General features: G+C 38.7%; 1 protein-coding gene across 1 annotated transcript in view; it reads right to left on the minus strand.

Moving 5' to 3' along the window:
* The window catches only part of LOC128736670 (pikachurin), a 145,494-nt gene that overhangs the window by 21,272 nt on the left and 107,463 nt on the right, over nt 1-16,759 (minus strand). The window contains exons 11-15 of the mRNA XM_053831159.1: nt 15,964-16,039; nt 8,113-8,265; nt 6,719-7,557; nt 5,777-6,673; nt 5,548-5,649 (exon numbers count right to left, since the gene is read on the minus strand). Coding sequence (XP_053687134.1) covers nt 5,548-5,649; nt 5,777-6,673; nt 6,719-7,557; nt 8,113-8,265; nt 15,964-16,039 — 2,067 coding nt within the window. The remainder of the gene's footprint in view (nt 1-5,547; nt 5,650-5,776; nt 6,674-6,718; nt 7,558-8,112; nt 8,266-15,963; nt 16,040-16,759) is intronic.

Here is a 16,759-nt window from a genome sequence, read left to right on the forward strand (position 1 = left end):
GGTCCATTACAGCTAGAGGGTTTACTATATACACTCATTAAATTACACTCATTAAATTACTCATAAAATTACACTCATGTGCAATTTTAACCGATTTTAAAAGTCATTTCTCATTACAAAGATGAAAATATTTCATATTTCTTTTACTCTTTTAGCATTTGTTTTGACTTTTAAAGGATAAATTATGGACATCTTCGCGTATCTTTTGTTCGAAAATCTTTTTTCCCATAAATTTGACCATTTTGCAAGGTATGGAAGACTTGTAGGCCACATAATTATCTATCTTCAAATTTTTTTTATCAATTTTTGAGATGGCGTTTTTTGGGAAATCGATTTTTAATTTTTAAAATGGTTTTCTTTTCCAGTATAAAAATTTATTTTTATTTTTTCAGTACATTTCTATGAAAATTTACAAAATTTTCTAAACATACAAAAATACAAAAAAATTAAGCCCTTTCCAAAATTTAGTCTAGACCAATTTTGGAAAAACTAAGTATGCAAAGTTGCTTAGGCCATTGCAAATCATTTTAAAAGTTTTTGTCACCTCCCCCCCCCCTTGGAAATTGGCTTGAAAAATTGGGGGGCAAAAAATAATTTGTAGGATATGAGTTAATTTTTTTTATAAAATCAATTGACTGTGGGCTCTACAGCCTGAAAAACTTGAAGAATGAGTGTACGACTTGAGTTAACGCTTCTAGCATGAAATAGAAATGGAAATTTAAACAGCGGAATTTCCGAAATTCGGCCAAAAAAATTTTCTTTCGTTTTTGTCTTTTTTTCGTAGATTTTTGCATGGAAATTAACAACGTATATATTAAAAGCAAGAATAGATTTGGTTTTCACGTTTAAACTTAAAATACAAATACCTAAAATTCATGTTTTTTTTTGCTCGATTAAAAAATTCTTTTTGTTTTTTTCGCCCCACCCCCTTCAGTGGCCCAACACCGGAGGGAAATTTTTTTTTAAATATTTGTAATGGCCTTATTTACATGTACACTCTACACACACAAAGTTTCATTGAATTCTGAGAGGGTCGTGCCAACCTTTGGTCGAGTTTACGTCAAATGCGTCAAGAGAAAAAATAGGACAAAAAGGAGAAATAAAAGAACAAAATAAAACGGTAAAGAAAAACAAAACGTGACAGAAAAGGAGGAAACGCAGGACATAAAAAGAAAAAAAACGGAGCAGACGAAAATGAAGACTGGGGTATAACTCGAATTAAAAAAGGATGAAAACGGGGACCGAAAAAAAGAAAAAAACACCAGATATATAGGAAGTAAGATGAGACAAAAAACGGGGAAATATGACAGATAAAGACCAAAAGAAAAGCAGGAAAACATACTAAAAGAAGAAAAGACGGTAGATAAAAAGACGAAAAATGGAAGATGAAAAACGAAAACCGGAGAGGAAAACAGGGAGCTAAAAATAGAATAAAAACTAGATAGAAAACTTAACTGGAAAAGAAGAAAAAACGGTACAAAAAAAAGAAAAGCGAGAAAAGAAGAGAAGAAAATAGATCCGAAAAAGAAATAAAACAGGACGGAAAAAGAAAGTACAAAAAGAAAGAGAAAGACAAAGAGGACAAAACAGAACGTGGCAGAAAAGGAGGAAAAACGAAATGGGATAGAAGTCGAGTGAAAAAGCAAAACCCGAGACCAAAAAAAGAAGAAAACCAAAAAAAGGACAAAAAATAAAAAAACGCCTGGCCTTGACCTAGAAACAAAAAAAAGGCAACAGAAGCAAAAGAAAACATCGACTCTGGAAAGGGGTGACAAAATGGGACAGGAAAAGATGAGAAAAGGTATAAAAACAAAGGAATAGGAAAAACGAAAAAATAGGAGCCAAAAGAGAAAATACGAGTAGCGAGCGAGAGAGAGTTCAAATGAAGAAAAAGAGGTCAAACGGGCTGTAAAGAGAAAAAATGAGACAAAATAAGGGAAAATTAGACAGAAAAAGAAATACCGAAAAACCAAACTAAAAAGGGACGAACAACGGGAGATAAAAAAGAAAAGTCGGAGAGGAACGGGAAAAAGTGGGACAAAAACAAAATAAACGAGACGAAAAAACTAAAGAGAGGAATAACAGAAAACGAAGACAAAAAATGAGAAGGAAATGGGAAAACGGGAAACAGGAAAAAGGAGAAGAAAAGAGAAGAGAAATAACGGACAACGGAAAGGAAAATAACACAAATCGAATTTAAACAGGAAAATATGACAAATTGGTACAGAAAACTAAACAAAAACGGGAAATACGAGACAGAAATAAAAAGGGAGAGAAACAGAGTAATGTTAGGATGTTAGGAAAGTGAGAGTAAATACCAAGAAGACGGTACAGAATAAGAGAAAAACGGAATAAAAAGTGGAGAAACGAGACCGGAAAAGAGAAACACTTAAAATATAAATATTGTAAGGGGCAAAACAAACAATAAATACGTGAATTTTGTTAAAAAATAAGGTCATTGTAAAATATGTTTAAAGTTTTTGTCACAGTTTTTGTGGTATGAAAAATCGGGGAACAAAAAAATAAATTGTCGGAAATAAGTCAAAATAGTTTTTTAAAATCAATTATCTGTGGGCTCTGCAGCCTAAAAGCTCGAAAACTGAGTATTAACGCTTCTAACACTGAACAGGAAAGGAAATTTCGAACAACGGAATTTACGAAAATCGGCAAATAAAATTCGATTCTTTCGATTTCGTCTTTCTTTTCATTTTTTTTGTAGGGGCCATCCAGATACCACGTGGACAGAAAAATACCAATTTTCAACCCCCCCCCCCGTCCCCCTCCGTGGACAAGCGTGGACATTTGTTCAACCCCCACCCCCTCCCCTATTTGTCCACGTGGACATTTTTACATTTTGAAAATTTTGTTTTTAACTTCATTTATGCAATATTTATTGGAAAAGCTTACGTGAAAGGAAGCTCCAGTCTAAAGGCACCGACATAATGCATACGAATTTTTAGTCGTTGCGGAAATTTGAGTTTTTCCATGGTTTTTCCGTCAGGTTTCCTCAGCGTCTTAAAATCCGTATGTAAGGTCTTTGGGTCTTAATTCTTGTTCTACTGCAAATTATTATTATCGACTGCAAGAAAGTCCGTTTCAGCTTAACTTTCGCTTGACGATTCTGCATTGTCCAGAGCATCTTCGTCTAACCAGAGCACCTCAGCTTGGCCGTCTACTTCAACACAACACAAGATCTTTCCAACACGATGTGATTCGTAAAATTTTCTGAAGGCGAATCCTTTCGGAAATACGTTGCCCATGGATACCTTTTTTGTGGTGAGCTGCATTTGATTTTGAGGCAAAATGCAATTCACATTTGGTGCAAGCGGGCAATATTCGTGGATTCATCCAGGCTAGGCAGTCACCATCTAAGTTTACTAACGAAGGCTTAATATTTTCAACAAGATTTATGCCAGATATGTGCTCTCGTAATGCTCGGTTCATGTGTTTGCCTCAGAAGATTTTATTTAAGGTGAAATTAGTCGTCATCGATTCTGCCAATTTCAAAAGCAGTTTTTTTGTTTGAAAAAAAATTCTGTTCATGAAAATATATTCGCTGTGGTCAGACTGGCAAGAAGAATGCAGTATTTACATTTTTATAAATAGAATTCCGTTTTAGGGCCTAAAAACTGCTTCCGAAATTGGGCTCTCCGACGAAAAGACTGCTAATTTCCCGTTAAGCTCAAAAACAATCACTGATCAATGTTTTTAATTTCTATTTTTGGTAGGAAAAAAACTTGTCCACGTGGACATTTTCCATACCCCCTCCCCCTCCTCCCACTCCCCTCTAAGCTATCCACGTGGCATATGGATGACCCCTTATTATTTTTCAAAACAATACGAAAAAAAGACAAAATCGAATGAAATTTTTTTTGTCGATTTTTGGAAATTCCGTTTATTGAAATTTCCATTTCTGTTCCGTGTTAGAAACGTTAATACTCATTTTTCGAGTTTTTTTAGGCTGTAGCGCCCACAGACAATTGATTTTAAAAAATATTTTGACTTATATCCGACAAATTATTTTTTGCGCTCCGATTTTTCAAGCCAATTTCCAAGTGGGGGGGAAGGTGACAAAAACTTTAGAAATAATTTGCAATGCCCTAACGAATATATAAAAAGCAAGAATAGATTTAGTTTTCAGTTTTTAAATTTAAGTAAAAATGCTAAAAACACGGTTTTTTTGCTCGATTAAAAAAATCTCTTTGTTTTTTTTACGCTCCCTCCTTCAGTTGGCCAACACCGGAAGGACAAAAACTTTTTTAAATATTTGTAATGGCCTATCTGGAATAGAGAAAAATTGAAAATGTCGAAAGAAATGAGAAAACGGTACCGACGAAAAGCTGCAACGACTGTACAAACGCTAATGAACGGCGCTAAACGAAAGTATCGAGTATTTTACCAAACAACCTCGGATAATTGATCCAATTTATGTAAACTAAACCTAATACATACATAAAACTGGCCTACAAGTGTGGTTTTGATCCGATACAACCGAATCCGATACAAGAGAATTGATAGTAAATTTACAATGTTGCAATTATTTCGTGTTCGCTCTTTAATGGACAATTAATAGGATGGAAAGGACAGGTTTGGACCTTCTCAAAAACTAGATTCTACCAACGAATGTACCGAAAAACCAATCATTTGTCATCCAATACTTGAGCAAATAATCCCGCTATCGATACAATGGATTTACGTCATCCCAAGTTTAAAAACAAAAGTTACGAAAGAAAATGATATAAATAGCTTCATGAGAAAAGGAGCTTTTGTGTTTCTGCGACAGATTACAGAGAAGTAAGTACGAATGTTTACGCCAACTTCTTACAGTAAACAATTCCAGTTACAATTCGCTTCTGGATACAAACAAAAAAGACTAAAGCTCTCAACTTAATATAGATGCTACTCGGAATACACCACCAACCTTTTCTCTCTCTCTCTATCTAGCGACAAATGCCGGAAAGTCAATACCACTCCAGAGATTAATTTTAAGAAGTTTCCACAAGCGACGGACGGAATCGAATTTCTATTTTTTCCAACCATAAAGAGATGTTTGATATTTAACCACAATCATGATAATCAAAACAAATTTCTTAACCTCAACCAGAAGATTAACGTTCTAAATATATCACCCGCTCTCCGGCATCGCTATGCCCCGTCCCCGTGTATAGGATATAATTGAATTTTCCTACGGTACATAAGTCTCCGCTCAACCGCATCCCATGGCAAATCTTCGAACGTCTCGTCGCGTCTTTCTACCGCCAAGCGCTGCAGCATAGCAAATTTTTGTCACAACAAGCATGGAAGGACATTTTCTTTTCTGATTATCTTTATGATAATCGGTATCGTTCGTTACTCGTAGCTTTTCACCACGGTAAACGATCCTGTCTGACTGGCTGACTGGCTGGCTGGCTGAAACCCGTAAGCAAATGGTGCCACGCTGACACCACAGGGTAGTCCCATGGCTGCGGTGGCAGTGGTGCCCCGAACGGTTATGGTCGGTTACGTGAAATAGCGCAACGGTAATATTTGCAGGTACATCTCTCTTACCTTAAAGCTCTCACCCGATGCCAGAGGCCATCGCTAACTTTGGTTGAGTTATATTTGATATTTATTTCGCCTGACCCCAGATTGTACCGTAGATGGAGATAGCTGCGAAAGAAATTAATGTGGACAAATAGTTTGGTTTGAGTGGACTGGAATGCTTCTACGCTTAAAATTAAAATTTTTTGGGGTTGGGAGGGAGTCTGAAGGGAGAAAACTAAGAGTGGCCACTCACCCATTTTCGATACCCAGCGATAGGAAGTCATCGCCTTCGAGTGCACTGTGCCTTCCGGTCCACAGAATCAGCCCGTTGTTGGAATGCGTTTTAAACCGCAAATTCAAATCAATTTCGTAGCTGATTACACGTCGCATCGTTTCCGCATCGCTGTAGTGAAAGAAGCTTTCCGTCCCGGTGAAACAGGCACCCTGGTATCGTCTGAAGTATTTATTCTTATACTTGATGCTGCGCGTAACGTCGTCTTCCTCGTCGATCGGTTTCAATTGCTGACCATTGAAACTGCTACCGATATTGCCAACACTACTGCTCCAATGCTTGCCTCGGCTGCTGTCAGGAACAGCAGTGAATTCCGTTTCCATTTCCTCCTGGAAGCGTTTTGTATTTTTATCACGCTGCCGGTTGTTTTCCCTTCCATCAACGTCAGGCGCATCACGGAGGCTATCAATGCCACCGGCGGCATCGCTGTCATCAATCGCCAGGCTTTGCTCTCGACTAGCGTCGGCATCCATTCGAATACCGGCATGTCGCAGTTCTTCTTCTCCCATTCCGGTGGCGAAGCTCCATCCACCGCCACCGTCACTCAAATCGTCCTCCTCGCCGTCCTCGTTTTTATTTTTCATTATTCTATTCATCTCTTCGATTAATATTTCATCAATGTCGAAGTTCCGATCTGGCTGCCGTCTGCTGTCATCAGTTTTCCCCCTCAGTGGCTGCTCATTTTTTGCTTTTTTAAACAGATCCGGACGGTACGGTATTCGGTCCTCGGTACGATCGTAATCTTTATTATATCCGTCGTCGTTGACGAAGTCACTGCCACTGCCACCAGCATCCTCCCGCTCGCCAGCGTCATCAGCTGCAATTTCTTCTTCATCACCAGCTTCCGTATTCCCACTGCTTTTTGAGGAAAATTGCCACGTTTTTCCGCTTCGCTGTTTCAACGCCGTATCGCTTTTGAACGACTGTCGTTTATTGTCAAACGAAAAAGATTTTCCCGTTTTATGAGAATACTTTCTATTCACCGCATCTACGTTTTCCCACATTTGTGCAGTCTTGTCATCATTATCCTCCCCTCCGCCATCATCGTTACCGTTGTCCTCCTGTACGGGGCCATCACCATCATCATCATCGTCACCGTCATCGTAATAATCTCGCGTCTTAGTCGTCTTAGATACTTGAGCATCCTGCCTGGTGGCCCCCTTTTCCGCACTAATTGCGGTCATACCTTCGTCACTTGGCTGCGTGGTCATTTCTAGTGGCTCTTTTTTCCTGTCAACTTTAACGATAATTTTTTCATTATCTTTCACACGTTCTGCTTCCGCATTAGTCACTTTTGCGCCAACATTAGCATCCTCCCTGCTGTCATATTCGTAGTAATAATATTCATCTTCTCCATTATCACCCACACTGGCAGCGACGGTTCGCTGGGAAACGCCAGTGGAAACGGTAGGCGGAGGTGCCACCGTAGTTTCCTCATCATCGCCATCCTCCTGGTCTGTTAATTGTTCCGGATACTGCTGCTGCTGCTGCTGTTGGTGATGAGTCAGATGCTGCCGCAGCAACATTCGCTGCCGCTGCTCGATGACCTCGGACGGAAGCTCCTCCGCCTGGTTGCACTGTTTGTTCCGCGGGTTGCACTGACACTCGTAGCTGTCCAGATTGGGCACGCACTTTGCCAGCGGACCGCACGGCCGAGCCACGCAAGCGTGCGGACAGTTTTCCACATTCGAACCACCCAGCGCTTCCGAGATGATCGAAATGGTCCGGTCGTTGATGTCGACCTGGTTTTTTTATGGTGGAAAATAAAAAAAATATTCAGTCAGATTGAAAGACAGATAATTGAATTGAACTTCACAATAATTTCCGGTCTGAAAAAGTTTCCTTCATTTATCATTCCCATAAAATAATTTAAAACTGACATAATCCGGTTTTAATGTGCCCTAAGCTAACGGTGAATTAGATTAGAAATAAGAAAAAACTGAATGTCTCCGTTTTCATTAAGCCATAAACGAGTTTACTACCCTTCATTGAGCTGCCGTCTGCCGTAGGGCGCATACAGATTGCCTCAATCCCGGCAGGACCGACCGACAATCTCTGCCCCTGACTGCGCCGGCCGGTTCGAAGCTACTGTTCTGCGGTTTGCGACAAGGAATAATTGCATTTGCTGTCGTTCAATTCAGTGGAACCGAGCAGGAGCTATAAAAAAACCACCATCTTACCGAGCGCCCGAACAAACACCGGTAAGACGTTTCCTGGTCGGTCCGTTCCCAACTGACATGCATTCACAGTTCGTTTATCAAAGCAATAAAAGAAAAGTATAAACAGCCCAGGCTCACCTTCTGTATACATCCGGCGAAGGATCCCTTATCCCGAAGGCTCATCGGTAGCGTGTGGATGTTGTGCACCCCGCCCAGGTACAGGCTGTGCGGTAGCGAAAGATGCCAGAAGCCATTGGGCGAAACCGTCATCACTTCCGGTAGCTGATCGATCTGCAATGCGGAAACAAAGTGTAGGTACTCTAGTTTGGTATCGGAAAGAAGAAAACGGTCACAAACGGCCCGAGCTGAGGCGGTTGTGCGCTGCGGTTGGCAAGATGTCAACGAAGATACAGCGGATGATGATTGTCCTGGGAGCAGACGGAATGCACGTATCTATTTGCTCTGTCTTCCCAGGATGTATGGTTTTCGATTTTACAAATATTACATTGCTTTCATTGCTTCTAAAGTTGGTTTTAACACAGGTTTTACAGATTTTACCGATTTTATGGATTTTACAGGTTTTGCAGATTTTACAGATTTTGCCGATTTTACCGATTTTACGAATTTTACAGATTGATTTAGATTTTACAGATTTACCGATTTTACAGATTGATATATATATGTTGACACAGACTTGACAGGTTTTACAGATTGATATAGATTTGACAGATTTGACTGATTTTACATATTTTCCACATTTTACAGGTTTTACAGATTTTACCGATTTTATAGATTTTACTGAATGATTTAGATTCTTCAAATTTTACAGGTAACATGTGTATAGTCTGTAAAGTCGACAAAATCGATAAAATCTGTAAAATCTATATTACAGTAATGTTCCATTAGGTTTGAGCGGGAAAACTTGGTTTTAGGTTTAAGGAACCTTTGTAAGAGTTTCTTAAAATTCAAAGTTCTATCGTTCAGCGGAATTCAAATTTTGATTATTCCTCCCAAAAGTGTAATAAAAAAAATATTTTTCTTCAGTTTCAATATAACACATTGATGTGTTCTGCAAAGTTTTACAACATATTATTACAAGAAATTTTGCTGAAGACAGTAACCATCTATCTTTTCAGCGAAGATAGAAAAATCCTATTAAAAATCGGTATTCGGTTTTTCTATTTTAGCTGTTTTTGCAGTTGTTGTATAACTTTTTCCTGTTTCACAAAGTTGCACAAATAGTAAAAATACACAACATTGCTGAATATAGTTTACCTCTATTTTTGCTATAGAACTTTTACTATAAAAATACCCTAGTTTTGACACCGAATTACTCGCAAGAAGGCATCATTTTATTCAATAACTCTCCCCAGAGAATCAGAATAGTTTCAAGCAGGCTGAAAAGTTTTATAGATCATTTAAAAACACAAAAATTAAACAAAATTTAAAGGCTGCCAAATCGGGATAAAAAGCTGATAAAATCATATGTCAATTCGGTAAAATCTAAATCAATGTGTAAAATCCATAAAATCGGTAAAATCTGTAAATTTTACCGATTTTATAGATTTTACAGATTGATTTAGATTTTACCAATTTGACATATTTTGCAGCTTGATATAGATTTTACTGATTTTACATAGGATTGGGCAAAATTGCCGAAAGTATCGATAATTGAATATCAATATCAAATCCACCGCTTTATCGATACCGTCGATATATCGTTCGTGAAGCATTGATATTAGACTTATCGATACTATTTAAGGCGCCATTCTGGGATTAGGAAATGCTACACAAAAAAAGGGATTCATAAGTGAAGAGAGTGCCCCCAAAACACGCACGCAACACGTCACTCGTTCCAGTGCAGCTCTATTTCGGATACGTCGCTTTGTACGAAAAACCGCACTCGTGCGCCACCTGCCACAGCTGTTCGCGCCCGACTGAATCGTACGCTACCCCGGAATCCAAATCCCTCTTCCAAACCCCTGAAACCATCCAGTGAAGTGTCGTTGCTGCTGGTCCTTCGCCATTCCTGCAGAGTTCCGCCGGGAGTTGCTCCTTTCCGGTTCTAGCTGTTCTCGATCTCTGTCCCACCTCTGTCACTTTCACCGCTATTATAGCGCGTAAAAAGCTGGAAAGTCTTTGTTAATGCCGTCGACGCTCAATACTACTCTCAGTGCTCGCTGGTCAGTTCTGAATTGCTGAAAATCGCGTATCGTATGCACTTACTGTTCAATAAGCGTTAAACATGTAAGTGATATTGTTCAAGATTTTGCATAAGTGTCAATTCCAATAAAGTAAATTTGAGAATTAAGCTTAGTAAATATCTAAAAATAAAAGAGCGTGAGAGAAATTCCTCAAAAATTTTGCTTTCTTGAGCATTCCCTGGTCTAGTTTTAGCCTATATTTTTTCAGCTGCATATCCCGCTTTATCAAAACAGTATCAGGGTGAAATGATCGATTTAGCATAATATCGACGTCGTAAGTATCGATGAAATATATCGAAATATCGACCTGCGAGTATCGATACGGTATCGCCAAATACTAATTTTACAGACTTCACACTACAGGTTTTACAGATTCTACACACTCAAAAAAATCAGCACGTCAAGTTTACGTGAAAACATAGGTAATCCTCATCCCTCAAACTTTTCATGTAACATTCACGTGAATTGTTGGTAACTCGCACTCATACTAACCAGTCTACGTGCGATCCCGGTAAATTTGATCAATTTTCCCATTAACTAGTACATGAAGTTCACGTAAGTTGCTGTACAGAAGTTTACATGAATTTTCACGTGGATGCGACGTGTCGATTTTTTTGAGTGTAGTTTTTACAGCTTAATTTAGATTTTACAGATTTTACCGATGGTAGGGTTTATTTTTAATTCCCGTCGTAGTAAGTAAAACCATTCTAATTTCCATCATTTATTGGATGGATTTAATGAATACTCCAAAAGTTCTTGTGCTGATTTGACTTACACACATTTACCGTCCGATCCATGAACTTTGAAATCTCTGAAAAGCGATTATTAAACCATGTTGTTGAATTTACGCAACTGACTTTATTTCTTAGATTCGTCGTACCGTTTTAAAATCCGTCTATCAAAATTTTTCATCGTCCGAACTAAGAATCAAAACAATGTTTACGAAGCTAACGCGCATGTATTTGTGTAGGACGGCATGACAAATGTTATTGTGCAAAATTTCTGCAGGTCAGGCAAATTTTCCTGGCTGTCGAATAACGACAACGCCTTGCGTGAGTTATTTTCATTTATGAATTAAGCAAATTAAAACTATTAGTCAATATGTTCTTCTTCGTCGCACGAAAAAACGTAGGGAATTTGACTGGTAGGACTTCTTTAATGATAAAATGCATTTAATAGATCTCAGCTCACTTTGATGGATCGCGTATGATAAACAACAAACTAATATATTAGAGAATAACTAGTTTTGTATTGTGTGTCATAAAAATGCTGATATTTTTAATAATTTGTGTTGGATACGACGAGAATAGGCAATTACGACGAAGCAGCAACATACCCTATAGGTTTTACAGATTGATTTAGATTTTACCGATGTGACAGATTTTACATATTTTATCGATTCTATAGGTTTTACAAATTTACCAATTTTACAGATTGATATGAGTTGATATAGATTTGACAGATTTTACAGATTGATTTAGATTTTACCTATTTGACAGATTTTACAGATTTTACCGATTTAACAGACTTTTTTACAGATCAGACAGAACAGACAGATTTTACAGATCTTTCAGATTTACTAATTTAACAGATTGATAGAATTGATATGGATTTGTCAGATTTTACTGATTTTACTGATTACAGATTTTACTGATTTTATAGATTTTACACACTTTACCGATTTTATCGAGTTTACAAATTGATTTAGATTTTACCGATTTAACAGATTGAATAGATTTTACTGATTACAGAACTTACAGGTTTTACAGATTTTAACGCTTTTATGGATTTGACAGATTGTGCAGAATTTATAGATTTTACTGATTTTACCGATTTTACAGATTTTACAGGTTTGACAAATTTTATCTATTTAATGAATTTTGTATACTGATTTAGATTTTACCAATTATACAGATTTTATTGACAAGAGTTGACAAATTTTACAGATTGATATAGTTTTTACACATTTTACCGATTTTAGATATTATCACATTTTACAAGTTTTACAGATTTTACCGATTTTATAGATTTTACAGTGAGACCATTACAAATATTTCATGAAGTTTTGTCCTTTCATCGTTATGTAACTGGAGAGGGGGGGGGGGGAGGGATGGGAGGTCTCAAAAAAAAAAACAAAGAGATTTTTTTAATCGAGCGAAAAAAATATGCGTTTTAAGCATTTACTACATTTATACATTATTGGAATATACAATAACATCTATCTGATTTCCATGTAAATGCACACATACTAACGCAAACTGCGTTGAATTCACGTAAATAGTACGGGAAAAGTATGATGGAAAATATTCACATAACTTTTCGCGTGTTTTCGACGTGAAAATTATTTTGAGTGTACGAGAAGAACGACAAAAACGAAAACAAAATTTTTGCCGATTTTCGGAAATTCCATTGATTGAATTTCCATTTCTGTTTCGTGGTAGAAGCGTTAGCTCATTTTTCGAGTTCTTTAGGCTGTAGGCTTCAGGCCTCCAGATCTTACCGATTTTATGGTTTTTTCAGATTAATGTAGGTTGATATAGATAAAGATTTGACAGATTTTACCGATTTTACAGACCTTACAGATTTTGCTGATTTTATAGTTTTTACAGATTGATTTCGATTTTACAGATTTACAGATTTCACAGATTGACATAGATTTTACAGATATTATCACACAGACTTTATAGATTTTATTTTACAGATTTTCCAAATTTTCCAGATTTCACGGAGTTCACCGATTTCGTAGGTTTTACAGAGTGATTTAGATTTTACAGCTTTTACAGATACGGAAACAGGCATTGATAAAGCCTGCAAGTCGAAGACGAAATACGTATATGTCGCGAATGAAAATTAATGGTAGATTTTAATTTGGAAAGAGTAGCTTCTTTGCTTTAATTTCAGGTTTTACCGATATTATAGATTTTACAGATTGATTTAGATTTTACCGATTGTTGACCCTGGGTGCACTGTTTGAATTTCGCGCACAGCACGACAGCGCCTCAGCTCAAAATACCCATTGACACTAGAACTACATGCGACAATTTAGGTATATGTAATCAATTTTAATTTAGGGTACTATAATCAACTTTAATGAATTTTAATCAACTTTTATGGGTTTTCCAATGGCGCATCCTTCTTGTTCGCTGCTCATCGAGTAGTGTGGAATATTCTCCTCGACGGAAGTGATCTCGCATGTAACACTTAATAAACTCGGCAAAATTTGCCGAGATTTGCACAGTCGTGCGTTCGGTGAAAACTTCGGTGGTGCATATCGACGATTACGGATCTTTACTAACATTTGGTATCATAAAAAATTTTACCGAACGCTCGGCTCTCCAAATCTCGGTAAAATTTTGCCGTGTGTGTAAGTGTGTAGTTTTGGTGTCAATGGATATTTTGCGCTGATGCACAGTGCACGACATTAAAGTAGTGTACCCAGTATCAACATCCTCCCCCACGTTACACTAGTTACCGGAACCCTCGTGCGCAGTTTTACCTACCAGCCCCACATCCAAAATTGCTAACCTTGAGACTGATGTTTGTTTGAGCCAATGCTTGACGAATCGACCGTCATGCCCCGTATAGACTTTGTCAATTCGACCCTCGTATCCAACCACTCACTTCCCAAACCATTTTGTTGGCCACGTTAGAGTTGGTGGGTACTACAACGTTCAGCGTGTCCAAAACGTATTCATCTGCTGTTGAACTTGGCCCCAGATGCTGCTTAGTGCAACTGCTTCTTCTGTAGACTCCGCTGCCGGTTGTCGTACACCGCTAGAACTGCCCTGGAGGAAGTGGTTGGGTGTAAGCGCTTCCGCCTTATCGGAATCCAGTGGCAGGTACGTTAGTGGAGTTAAGTTGACGATTCCTTCTGCCTCTTTCGCCAAAGTGAGAAAGCCTTCATCATTCAATTCCCGTCCCCCAGTAGCTGCTTCCGTCGCCGACTTCACGGAACAAACCGTCCGTTCCCAAGATCCTTCCAATTGGTTGGTGAATGTTACTGCCATCGTTCCGTGAATTTTCCGCATCTGCTCCCGTAGTACCTTGTCGGCTCCCTAAAAGTTCATCCCATAGTCAGAATATATTTCCAGGCGTGCTCCTCAACGACGTATGCTCATAATACAGGATTCGGTGGAGAATGTATGCACAACTTCTACGTGTACGGCACGGTTTGTCAAGTTTGTTAATAGAATGACCCATCTTTTGGCGTTACTTCGTCCGAGCTTAGCATTGAGTGGCCCGAACAGATCCAACCCTACGCAACTGAATGGTCTCGTAAACGACGCTAGACGAGCAAGCGGGAATGAAACCATCCGCGGAATCCTCGGCTTTGAGTTCTTCATTTTGCAATCATTCTCACGACCGTGCGAAGCTTTGGAACGAAGTACTGCTGTCTAACCTCGTTGACTACGGTTTCCAAATTTCCGTGATAGTATTTTCTATGGAAAGAGTCAACGACGAGATGGGTTAAGTGATGTTTCTGGGATAGAATGGTAGGAAATTTGGTATTCCTTGCAACATTCGCTGGCTGTATTCTGCTATCCACTTGTAGGAAAAGACTCAGCCGGAAAGACTTCCAGACATTGTATTGACCGGATCAAGTACTGCAAGGCAGCTCCGCTTGTGTAGCACTCGGTTCCATTTGGAAAACCTTTCCAACTCTACCACTAACTGGGGTTTAGCGACTTCTTGATGCACGAATATAGAACGTAGCTCCTTTCTAGCATCTTCAGCTCGTGGCTCAAATTTGTATGGCACCATATAAACTTGGGACCCTTGAACCATTCAGTGTTTGGCTTGAGCTCTGGTCCTTTTTTCCATTTGGTTGTGGTATCTACTATATTGTTCTTTGTTTGTATGTATCTAGATTCATCTCCGTTAGTGTCAGTTAAAAAAAAAATTACGCACGGCCACGAACTACTTGTAGTGGCGTTCATGTGAGTTAATCCACGATAGTACGGTACTCGAGACCGACCAGAACCGATGATGTCGGACAAGGAGAGAAGAGCGTTTGATTTACTCAAGCAGATAACCAAAAGAGTATGAGATAGACCCAAAACTGAGCTGCTGTGGCAATTTTGTGGTGTCATACTGCCCGAAAGCTATGGAATGGCTATGAAGCATCTGGATTCTTTCGAAGGGAGCATGAAGCGGAAGCCTCTACTAAAAGAAAAACAAGCCAAGACAATCGACGACTACTTGGCGAAGGGATACGTTCGTCGAGCTACAGTCCAAGATCAGAAGCAAGCTGACACTAAACGGGTGTGGTACCTCCCCATGAGAGTGGTGTTTAATTGAAAGAAACCTGACAAGATGCGGATGACACAGCAGCCAAAGTACGTGTAATAAGCCTAAATGGCATGCTTCTGAATGGCCCGGAACAGCATGCCTCACTACCTGTAGTTTTGTTTCGTTATCGACAGTTTGCGGTTGCTGTAACACCGATTTTACCAATTTTACATGTTTTATAAATTTTACAGTTTTTACTGATTTTACCGATTTTACCGATTTTGCAGATTGATGTTAATTTAACCAATTTTACAGATTTTACAGAATCTTTTTACTTCCGAAAAGCCACCATAAACCACCGGTTCTATTAAATTTTCATTTACAAATTATTATAAATTATAATAAATTTTATTTGGTTGCAAGCGTAGCAGTGCTCGCACCGGGTTCAGATAGTTTTGCATAATTTACAAATATTACTCCATTTGAAGTGATTTGCGAGGCAGCTGATGTTAAGAAAGAAATTTATGGGGAGAAATAAATCATAGAAGCAACTTACCTTTAACACTGCTAGCCGCGAGGTTCTGGATACTTTTATGACATGCCATTGTCCCATAGAAAGTGGAAACTCGCTCCTGAAACACAAATTGAAACACAAACTTGTAAAAATGAAATACATTGAAATAGAGATTGATATTGTAGGTAGGTATTGAATTTAAAGGATACAATTTGAAATTTTTTCGAAAAATTTTACTTGAATTTTGACTAAAATAGTGTACAAAATAAATGCTGAAAATGTTCATTCGATCGCTAGGAATAGAATTCAAACTGCTTCGTCATATCATCGTTCCGCCCGTCGGATCCGCGCTGCGCCGACCCAGACGGCTCGCACATCTCGAAAATGCTTAGTTGTTCCAGCCGGTCGGCTTTCGTGATGGCTGTTCCCATCGAGCTTCCCTGTAGATTTTCACCACCGACATTGGCGGGACCAATCGAAAACGTCGAATGCGATGAACCATCCTCCTTCACCTGTTGTTGCTGGTGTTTGTCCTCTACAACATGCAAAGGTACCATAGATTCTTCGCCGTTTTCCGAGACATCATCAACATCCAGCAGGATCGTCATGCCCGAGTCCGATAGATTATACTCTCCGACAAAAATAACCGAATCACTTTCGTGAATAAATCGTTTGGCCATTGTCGAAGCAGATTTGTTGAGTTCTTCCTCCGAAAGCTTACGTTTTCGAGCACCCATTTATGAAGAAAAAAAAAACCAGATTGGATCGAAATGACAGCCCCAACAAACAAGTGCTTACTTTGATTAGATTTCCCTTTCCCTTCGAAATCGATTCTGCA

This window comes from Sabethes cyaneus, chromosome 2 (genome assembly GCF_943734655.1).
Source record: "Sabethes cyaneus chromosome 2, idSabCyanKW18_F2, whole genome shotgun sequence".
Classification (NCBI taxonomy): domain Eukaryota; kingdom Metazoa; phylum Arthropoda; class Insecta; order Diptera; family Culicidae; genus Sabethes; species Sabethes cyaneus.